This window comes from Gadus morhua, chromosome 16 (assembly GCF_902167405.1).
Source record: "Gadus morhua chromosome 16, gadMor3.0, whole genome shotgun sequence".
In the NCBI taxonomy this organism is placed as follows: domain Eukaryota; kingdom Metazoa; phylum Chordata; class Actinopteri; order Gadiformes; family Gadidae; genus Gadus; species Gadus morhua.
The window spans coordinates 24,205,821-24,217,236 of NC_044063.1; the positions used below are offsets into that span (position 1 = coordinate 24,205,821).

General features: G+C 45.8%; 2 protein-coding genes across 2 annotated transcripts; both read right to left on the reverse strand.

The window, feature by feature from the left end:
• Window positions 1-929: 929 nt before the first annotated feature.
• LOC115561560 (trace amine-associated receptor 1-like) lies at window positions 930-1,913 on the reverse strand. Its single transcript, XM_030381702.1, has one exon. It carries the CDS (start codon window positions 1,911-1,913, stop codon window positions 930-932), a length of 984 nt encoding a protein of 327 aa, XP_030237562.1.
• Window positions 1,914-9,975: 8,062 nt separating this feature from the next.
• LOC115561589 (trace amine-associated receptor 1-like) lies at window positions 9,976-10,959 on the reverse strand. Its single transcript, XM_030381737.1, has one exon. It carries the CDS (start codon window positions 10,957-10,959, stop codon window positions 9,976-9,978), a length of 984 nt encoding a protein of 327 aa, XP_030237597.1.
• Between the last annotated feature and the right edge of the window lie 457 nt (window positions 10,960-11,416).

Sequence of the window (11,416 nt, forward strand, 5' to 3'; positions counted from 1 at the left end):
GGGGGCTTGAAGTAGATCACGGTATTTTCCTCTCACACGTGTTAGATACAATTCCCTCCCTTAGGCCTCATAGTTTACCATACCGAAACATGCCGACGACTTTAATAAATGAAGTGAGTTAAAAGCAACCCGGGATTGGACAACTTTCTTCAAGAATATGCAACATAGTGCATGAAATTAACCACTGAGAATTCGAACACCACTACAAAATGGCGAGCACCCTATATAGTGCACTATATCTGTGATAGGGAACGATTTCGAACACAGCTAATGTGTGACGTCGTCGCATTTTTTTAACGCCTTTTTAGAACAGATATTTGACCTTAAAAATGCAATATTCAGCTGAGTTTATTATCTTAGCCCCACCTTTTGAACGCAACTTTCAAATAAATTTAAAAAAAAAATTACATTGTGAGAAAAGTGGATTCTGAGGATAAAACCCCATAGGCTCCCATTCATTCTGGACTCGCCTGCGAGCGCCCCGCGTGGACAGAGAGTATTACTGCAACCAGCCCAGAAAACCGGAACTGACCAGCGAGTGCCCATTCTCCTCATCTCCTCATTCTCCATTTGCGCAGACATTCTCTGCGCAAACCCAGACTTAGTACTGAAGGGAAATGAAAATTGAACGGAAGTACTTAGGAGGGCAGAGCCAGGCTACCATTGTCACACTTTGTATTGAAACACACAAAGTACAGACACATTGTGTTTCCCAAAGCACATAAGGAAAACAGACAGTCTTGAGGAACAATAACGGACTTTCAGAGCCAGAAATCCAGGATAAATAATAGCACAATAAATAACGGTATTTGGTGATTTGTGAATTTACATTTACACATTTACAATTGGTTTAAATTTCGACCCATCAGTTATTTTTCTTTTCTTTTTATGGCCCTACATCTTCCAGGTGGCTTCACATGAAACCACTGTCACTCTGCAAACAATTTTGTGTCCGACATGTCAGACCGAAAGATGCTACCATAAACGATAATTTGAAATGCCTTCCTGAACCAACTGTAAAAGAAGGCGTACACCAACGGGTTAATGGTGGAATTCAGATACCCCAGCCACACGAGTGTGTCGAATAAAATGGGTGGAACGGAGTAGCCGATGAAGGGGTCAATGATGTTACAGATGAAGAACGGCGTCCAGAAGGACAGAAACACGCCCATGATGATGGCCAGTGTTTTGGTGGCTTTCCTCTGGTGCTTGTCCACCTTGGAGGAGCTGGTGTTCTGTACGCCTATGGTGCGCACGTGTCTCTGGGCAACCATGTAGATCTTCAGATAGATGCCCATCATGATGACCCCGGGGAGGTAGAAGGATAGAATGGATGACACAGTGCTGGACACCCCACTCTGAAACAAAACGCACCCTCCATCACATGGCACATTGTTATAGTAGAATTCCTCAATTCCCAAAATATTCAGCTCAAGGAAGATCATCCCAAAACCGACCACAGCAGAGACACACCACGTGACCAGGATCATGATGACTGCTGTGTGAACGGTTATCTTACGGGGGTAGAGCATAGGGTGGCACACGGCATAATATCGGTCGATGGATATAAAGGACAGGTTCAAGATGGACGCGGTACACAGCAAGACGTCTGAGCTAATGAAGAGCTTGCATAACATCTCCCCGAAGTACCAGCAGGTCTCGACAGAGCGAATCATGCCAGGGAACATGACCAGCACCCCCAGGAGAAGGTCGGACATGGCCAGAGATAAGGTCAGGTAGTTGGTGGGCGTGTGGAGTTGCTTGAAGTGAGAAATAGCCACGATCACCAAGAGGTTACCCAGCACCGTGAGGACCACCGCAGACCCCAGGACGAAGTAGAGGGTGATGCGAACAGCGACCGGGTAGACCGTCCTCACACACGAGCTATTCCCGTAGCAGAACTCCGGCTCCATCGGCCTGTATGGGGGGGATGAGGGAGGCTGGGAGGGAGGGAGGAAGTTAAGAAAAGGTGGTGGAAGGGAACGGCGGGGAGTGACAGGGTTTAAGTAAACGGGGACTTGCAAAGGACTTGAGGCAAAACATACATTAGACAATTTAATCATGTGCAGAAACATCATGTGACATCGAGCTGGTATACAATTCTGATGATAATAGCACATTTAATAATGTTATATTATAAGAGTTGTGTACTTTCGTCTGCAATCATAATCAGGAGAGGATCGACAGAATTTTGCCAGCGTTTACAATGGACAATACATTGTTATACATTGTAATGTTGCTAAATGTAGGCCTTCACACAAGCTTGGATAATTTCACCTCATGGCACATGGTTAAATGAGTCAATCATGTTGATGAGTCACAATGTGGTACAGCAGGATCTCTTCATAGCCCAATCCATTCAGTGATGCAATCTTTAGTAAACTGTCACTTCTTAGTTTACATGTTAGTTTTGTTCTAATTCTATTTATAAATAAAGTGCCCATGTACAATCTTTAAGTAATTTATTGGGAAAAGCTATCATAGACAAGGCAATATATAATAAAATAATGTATTTGTTTTTGCCATTGTTCACTGATAAATTACGGTGACAAATGACAGCAAGCATTTACTATTGATACTATCTGGAACGTCTGGTGTTATTCAGTTATGACAACATGCAATGTTCCGGATGTTCATACCCAACATATGTGTTTACACAAGTTGCTAAACATTCTGCTTTCAGAGTGTCAAAAAAGTCATGCCACAGTCCATAAACCTAATAAACCACTAAATCACATACTTGAGAGCTTAGTTAACTATATGTAGGTTGTAGTTGTTTATAATTAGGATGAGTTTTTTTGATCTCTGAATGAGGAAAGAAATCCTTATTCATGAGCAACTAAACTACTTAAAAGTTGAATGGACTTTATTTATGTTGCTGTGTGCTAAACCATAGAAAAACTGCCTTGTCAATGCTTATCCTTATCATTATGCATTTACAGTCTTTGCATTTTCTATATTGCCAGTCATTTAAAAATGTTTTGCAGGACATCTATTCAAATATACTTCTGAAAATAGAACCAGAAAGAATAGGGTATTTTATTACTACAAAAATAATTGAAATGGTAAAAAAATTAAAAAATTGTGGTTGCATACGAATAATATCAATACATTACCTACAACATGGCTATTTAAGCAACATCCCCAAATATTTTGTAAAGATAGAAACATTATTTAATAACCATTTTCATTACTCTTATGATTCAAATTTTACTTGGTGAAAAGTAGTTTAAATAGTGATACAGCATTATTCGGGGCTTACCTTAGATAGCTGAATTGGTCAACTCAAGGGATACAGCGACTGTGCTTCATATATGTTAACATTTCAAGATGACGTCAGGAACAAAACAGTCAGCCGCTGTTCTGACTGGGCAATATCCCAGGACTCTGTGGCCAGATGCAACAACAATCTCTGAGGAGAGGGCTGAGGCTGGCAATGGACAATTTTGAGGGCAAAATGCGTTGAGAAAGAGAGACAGGACAACACCTTTTTGCCGTGGTATCTTTAGTCTCCTCTCCTGGAACCGTCACCTTATCTGTTCCTGGAACCGTCACCTTATCGTGGTGGAGAGGTTTGCGTGTCCCTGTGAACCTGAGAGCTGTGTTGTCTGGAGCCTTGTGCTCCTGGTAGGGTCTCTCATGGCAGAGTGGTCTCAGGTGAGGGGCCAGACTAAGAATGGTTCAAAAATCCTCAATGAATATCGGAAAAAGAGGAGATGTGACCCGGCCCGGAGGAAGCCCGGGGCCCCGTCTGGAGCCAGGCCATGACGGAGGGCTCATTGGCGAGCGCCTGGTGGCCGGGTTTGCCACGGAGCCCGGTCGGGCACAGCCCGAACAAACTACGTGGCACCCCCCCTCTCTTCATCTCATGGGCCCACCACCTGTAGGAAGACCCGTTGGGGTCGGGTGCGCAGCCACATTGGTGGCAGCGAAGGTCAGGGGTCTCGACGGACCAGACCCGGGCGGCAGAAGCTGGCTCTGGGGACGTGGAACGTCACCTCGCTGTGGGGAAAGGAACCGGAGCTTGTGAGGGAGGTGGAGCGCTATCAGTTAGATCTGGTGGGGCTTACCTCCACGCACAGTCTCAGCACTGGTACCGTACTCCTGGATAAGGGTTGGACTCTATTCTTCTCCGGAGTTGCCAAGGGCGTGAGGCGGGCGGGTGTGGGGATACTCATAAATCCCCGGCTGAGCGCCGCGGTGTTGGAGTTTACCCCAATAGACGAGAGGGTCGCCTCCCTGTGCCTAAGGGTTGTAGGGGGGAAAACTCTGAGTTTGTGTTTGTGCGTATGCACCAAACAGCAGCTCAGAGTACTCGGCCTTCTTGGAGACCCTGAATGGAGTCCTGTATGGGGCTCCAGTAGGGGACTCCGTAGTTCTGCTGGGTGTCTTCAACGCCCACGTGGGCAACGATGGAGACACCTGGAAAGGCGTGGTGGGGAGGAACGGCCTCCCTGATCTTAACCCGAGCGGTCGTTTGTTATTGGACTTCTGTGCTAGTCATGGATTATCCATAACAAACACCATGTTCGAACATAAGGGTGCTCATAAGTGTACCTGGTACCAGAGTACCCTAGGCCGAAGATCAATGATCGATTTTGTGATCGTGTCATCTGATCTGAGGACGCATGTTTTGGACAATCGGGTAAAGAGAGGGGGGGAACTGTCAACCGACCACCATCTGGTTGTGAGTTGGATCAGGGAATGGGGGAAATTTCCGGATAGACCTGGTAAGCCCAAACGAGTAGTGCGGGTGAACTGGGAACGTCTGGAGGAGGCCCCCGCCTTAGGTATCTTCAACTCACACCTCCGGCGGAGTTTTTCTGGCATTCCTGTGGAGGTTGGGGGCATTGAGCCGGAGTGGGCGGTGTTCAAAGCCTCCATTGCTGAAGCTGCGGTGGCTAGCTGTGGCCTCAGGGTCTTAGGCTCCTCAAGGGGTGGTAACCCTCGGACACCGTGGTGGACACCGGTGGTCAGGGAAGCCGTCTGATTGAAGAAGGAGGCCTTCCGGGATATGATATCCTGGAGGACTCCTGACTCGGTTGCAGGGTACCGACAGGCCCGAAGGGCTGCAGCTGCTGCCGTGTCGGAGGCTAAGCAGCGGGTGTGGGAGAAGTTCGGAGAGGCCATGGAGAAGGACTTTCGGTCGGCACCAAAGTGTTTCTGGAAGACTATCCGGCACCTCAGGAGGGGGAAACGGGGAACCATCCAAGCTGTGTACAGTAAGGATGGGACTCTGTTGACCTCAACTGAGGAGGTCGTCGGACGTTGGAAGGAACACTTTGAGGAACTCCTGAATCCGAATAACACGCCCTCTATATTGGAGGCAGAGCTCGAGGTTGATGGTGTTTCGTCGTCAATTTCCCTGGTGGAGGTCACTGAGGTAGTCAAACATCTCCGCAGTGGAAAAGCCCCAGGGATTGATGAGATCCAGCCAGAAATGCTAAAGGCTCTGGGTGTTGAGGGGCTGTCATGGTTGACACGCCTATTCAACATTGTGTGGGAGTCGGGTACAGTGCCAAAGGAGTGGCAAAGCGGGGTGGTGGTTCCCCTGTTCAAAGAGGGGGACCAGAGAGTGTGTGCCAATTACCGGGGTATCACACTTCTCAGCCTCCCTGGTAAAGTCTACTCCAAGGTGCTGGAAAGGAGGGTTCGGCCGGTCGTCGAACCTCAGATTGAAGAGGAACATCCTTCACTCTCGCAAGGATCCTGGAGGGGGCCTGGGAGTATGCCCATCCGGTCTACATGTGTTTTGTGGATCTGGAGAAGGTGTATGACTGGGTCCCCCGGGAGAAACTGCGGGAGGTGCTGCGGGAGTATGGGGTAAGGGGGTCTATCCTCAGGGCCATCCAATCCCTGTACTCCCAAAGCGAGAGCTGTGTTCGCGTCCTCGGCAGCCAGTCAGTTTCGTTCTCAGTGGGTGCTGGTCTCCGCCAGGGCTGCGCCTTGTCACCAATCCTGTTTGTGATATACATGGACAGGATATCGAGGCGTAGTCGTGGTGGGGAGGGGTTGCAGTTCGGTGGTCTGAGGATCTCGTCACTGCTTTTTGCAGATGATGTGGTCCTCATGGGATCATCGGCCTGTGACCTTCAGCACTCACTGGATCAGCTGGCGGTCGAGTGTGAAGCGGCTGGGATGAGGATCAGCACCGCTAAATCTGAGGCCATGACTCTTAGCAGGAAACCGATGGATTGCTTACTCCGGGTAGGAAATGAGTCCTTAGCCCAAGTGAAGGAGTTCAAGTACCTCGGGGTCTTGTTCGCGAGTGAGGGTATTATGGAGCGTGAGATTGGCCGGAGAATCGGAGCAGCGGGGGCGGTATTGCGTTCGCTTTACCGCAGCGTTGTAACGAAAAGATAGCTGAGCCGCAAGGCAAAGCTCTCGATATACCGGTCGATCTTCGTTCCTATCCTCACTTATGGTCATGAGGGCTGGGTGATGACTGAAAGGACGAGATCGCGGGTACAAGCGGCCGAGATGAGTTTTCTCAGAAGGGTGGCTGGCGTCCCCCTTAGGGATAGGGTGAGAAGCTCAGCCATCCGTGAGGAACTCGGATTAGAGCCGCTGCTCCTTTACTTAGAAAGGAGTCAGCTGAGGTGGTTCGGGCATCTGGTAAGGATGCCCACTGGGCGCCTTCCTTGGGAGGTGTTTCAGGCACGTCCAGTGGGGAGGAGACCTCGGGGAAGACCCAGGACTAGGTGGAGAGATTATATTTCAACACTGGCCTGGGAACGCCTCGGGATCCCCCCGTCAGAGTTGGTCAATGTGGCCCGGGAAAGGGAAGTCTGGGCCCCGACCCCGGATAAGCGGACGAAAATGAGATGAGATGAGATCTTTAGTCTAATAATTCTCGTTTTAATTGAGAATTGGTCAAGGCACCGACTCCTTGGTTTATTATGTACGATGTTAAACACAATTACAAGCCAATGTAAAAGAAAATATTCACCTTCGGTATAAGATAAAGAGCTTTAAATGGAAATTTATAGAACAGTAAGACATAGGTTTTCTGAGCACCAATAGATTTACTCCAGGATTTGATTTATATTTTGTCAGTCAAGAACAACCTTCACATTTAGCCATTATACAATTCAAGTATTCGAAGTCATTGCTGGAATAATTAAAAAGGTTGAAAGAACCTTCCCTCAGAGAGCAACCTTTTCAGTGGGAGAAAATGAGGGATTTCAAAGTATTTCAGCAACTTAAGCCTCGCTACACTTAACCCTGTTGCCAATATATAACGGGGAAGGGAGAGGGGATTGTTGCTAAATCAGTGGTCGATTCACTGACCATGGTAGCGTACTTCAGGGAGGACCTTCCACCCTCAGCCACCAGTGACTCCCATTCATTTCCACTGAAGTGTTGGCGGCCGATGAATAACATGGGGTTCAATGGGAGAGAAGAGGAAATGTGTAATCTATGTAGTGGTCTTTTTGGTACTAATAACCTTCTTCCTTCTCTGGGCGTGTTGGCCTGGCTGTTCGACAAGTAAATATCCAAGGTCATAAGGGCTGTCAAGTTCGGGTCGGTTGGTCAATAGGTTGGTCGACATGCCCTTGTTTAAAGCAAATTTTAGTAATTTGAAATAACATTATTAGAACAATATTCAAAGTTCTGTAGTTTCTGTTTTGATAATAATATTGTTTAATAGACTATAAGACCTTTTAAAAGGAGGTCAAAACACCCTGATTTTCTTCAAGCTTGACCAACTTATGCTAGACTTCAAGTTGTAACTTTCTGAACATTTACTATTTTCTAAACTAATGACAAAATATCACAGAAGTAGGCTTTGAATGTGATCATTTCAGAATTGGCACCTTTGCACCTTGGGACCCATTAAATTCAACGCATAACAAAACCTCTCCAGTCACTGAAGAGGACAACAGGGTGAAAGCCGTCAGCCATTGCTCTGACTGGGCCGTTTCCCTAGACTCTGTTGCAAGATGCAATAACAATCTCTGAGGGCGCTAATGGCAACATGGAAAATACAACAGGGAGAGAAGTGTTGCGAAAGAGAGACATAATGATCACAACTTTATTTTTTATTTTAAATTTTCTCTCTCTTTTTCCCATCCATGGGAAAAAGTGGACTTGGTTTATTTTTGTACTACATTGAAAGAAAAACACTGCCCATAAGCATTTGATAGATTTTCTAATGGAATTGAAAGACACCTTCTTTCAGATCTCCAATAGATTTATTCCTAGAGTTATATTACAAAAGTTGAGAACAATTTTCATATGAGCCATGAACCAATTTAAACGTTTGAAGGTTACTTTTGGAGTTAAAGAGGATGGACCTGAACAAATCCGTAACAGTCTCCCAAACATCAAACCCCTCACCTTTGTTTTGTCAGACCTAAATTATTTTTATTAAAGTTTTGTAAACATATACTATGTGTCTGAGACATATCGTAACTAAAGAATATCCCAAAATAAATAATCACGCCTTGGCTTTTTAGAACGAAACTAATTTAGAGATGACGACATGGACAAACCAGTCAGCCACTGCTCTGACGGGGCCATTTCCCTCCGATTGCTTAAGGAATTGTGAGGCGACCTTGGTTTCGTTAATATTAAACCTAAGTCTTTTGTTGTGATGCTACTGTCTATTATGTGAAAGTTTGCCAATAAGGATCCTGTATACCCATTGTCTCTCTGAAGATGCTTGGTGAATACTGCCACTGGGCCTTCCCATCATCCTTCTCCAATTAACAAAATGCTTTGCCAACATGAATGTCATCACACACACATACATTTACTTTGTCATACATTATAGTCTAAAAAATGTCAATCAATTGTAGTTCATGGGTTCTTTGTGCTTTCTTATTCTATGTGTCATATTTGTGAGCACAAAACAGCATGGATTAAATGTTGTGAGGGAGGTATTTTGTTTATTAAATTAAAATTGTTGCCATCTTTAATATATATATTTCTAAGACGTACAATATAACCCAAAATATGTTATATGACATGGAATTATTATCATGACAGACAATATGGATTTGTATGGATGTTATATGGGTGTATGATAGGCCTATGGGTTATGTGGGTGGATGTGGATGGATGTTATGGAAGGGATAATGTTTAGAACGCCGGTCATTATCGGGAAAATAAGCCCCGACAGGGCGAACAGGACACCGACGCTCAGCGGCCCTGAAGGGGCCTATTTTCGATAATGACCGGCAACGTTCTTTACATTATCCCGCTTATTACACGGCTATTTGCCTAAATTAAAAAATAACTTCACATGGTGTGTCTTTCTACAATTTATTTGTTACCAGCAATGCTGGTACACTGGTAGTGTCAATCAGCAGAGAAATAGTCTGCCAAAGACGTTGACGTCGCTTAGCAACCGAAGACGCTGGGTTTGACAAGTTACCGGACTACTTGCGGAGTGGTACCAAAGACGTCATTAGAGGCAAAAAATTCTTTGTTTTCCTTGACAGCGGTTAATTATACTTAGCAACATTGAATTATCAAATATAATTTACCGCCGGAAGTTGTGAAGGGCCCATGCAAGTGAACGGAGCGTTCCACGGCAATGAGAAGACCCGTGTAATAAATGGGTGCATTGTATGGGTGCCTGTTGTTCCATGTAGGCATTTTCACTTATTTGCACATTTATTTCTTTGCAGTGCTTGTGGTACATCTTAAAATACATTTTGCTTGATTTGTGGCACCACAGCTAAATATACATTGCCTCTTCCACAGTACAAACATTTTCAATTCACTTTTAACAGTCGGTTAAAAAACAGTGTGTTCTGACTTTCGAAGACAGAGATCCCAAATACCACCAAGGTAAATATCATTATCAAAATGTTGTCAATTTGAAAGAAAATATATTATATTAATTTAAATGTTAACAGTTGTTATGGGGAAAACATATATAATTATTAAGAATTTCCACCAATCAGTTCAAAAGCCTTCCTTTTGATGGCCCTACAACTTACGGAAGGCTTCAACATGCAACAACTGTCACTCTGCAAACAATTTTGTGTCAGACATGTCAGACCAAAAGATGGCCCCGGAAACGATTATTTGTAATGCCTTCCTGAACCAACTGTAGAAGAAGGCGTACACCAACGGGTTGATGGTGGAATTCAGATACCCCAGCCAGACGAGAGTGTCGAACAAGGCGGGCGGTACAGAGTAGCCGATGAAGGGGTCGATGATATTACAGATGAAAAATGGCGCCCAGAAGGACAGAAACACGCCCATGATGATGGCCAGCGTTTTGGTGGCTTTCCTTTGGTGCTTGTCCACCTTGGAGGAGCTGGTGTTCTGAAGGCCTGTGGTGCGTACCTGTCTCTGGGCCACCACGTAGATCTTCAGGTAGATGCCCAGCATGATGACCCCGGGGATGTAGAAGGCGATAATGGACGAGACAGTGATGGAAACCCCACTCTGTAACAAAATACACCTTCCTTCACACGCCACATTGTTATAGTACAACTCCTCGATTCCTAATATATTCAGCTTGAGAAAGATCATCCCAAAGCCGACCACAGCCGAGACACACCATGTGACCAGGATCATGATGAATGCGGTGTTATCAGTTATCTTATGGGGGTAGAGCAGAGGGTGGCACACGGCATAATAGCGGTCGATGGATATAAAGGACAGGTTCAAGATGGACGCGGTACACAACAAAACGTCGGAGCTAGTGAATAGCTTGCAGAACATGTCCCCAAAGTACCAGCAGGTCTCAACGGATTGTAGCATGCCGGGGAACATGACCAGAATCCCCAGGAGGAAGTCAGACATGGCCAAGGAGAGGGTCAGGTAGTTGGTGGGCGTGTGGAGTTGCTTGAAGTGAGAAATGGCCACGATCACGAAGAGGTTACCCAGGACTGTTAGGACCACCGCAGACCCCAGGGTCAAGTAGAGGGTGACACGGACAGCAACAGGGTAGACCGTCCTCAGACACGAGCCATTCCCGTAGCAGAACTCCGGCTCCATCGGCCTGGGAGGGGGGGAAAGAGGGAGAGAGAGAGAGAGAGAGAGAGAGAGAGAGAGAGAGAGAATGAGAGAGAGAGCGGGAGGGAGGGAGGAAGGGAATGTTGGGGTTAGGCAGGGTTTAAGTAAATTAGGTCATGCAGTCCGCAACCTGAAATACATTATTACATCAGTGATGTTGAAAAACAGTTGATGGTGGGGATTAAGGGCTTTGGGCACCGACATTCAAAGGACCTGAAGAAAAACACACGTGAAACATGTGAATAATAGGCAGAAACATCATGTGTCAAGCACTTCCAATCAATGCAGGATTTGACAGAGCTATACCAGATTTGACACGAGAATTGAATTACTGATGTTGTCAAACGCAAGCCTAATGATTGATCTGGCACATCCTCATTCAGAGAGCAAAACGAGTCATGCCACAATCCTTATTCATGAACAACTACAACATGTCAAG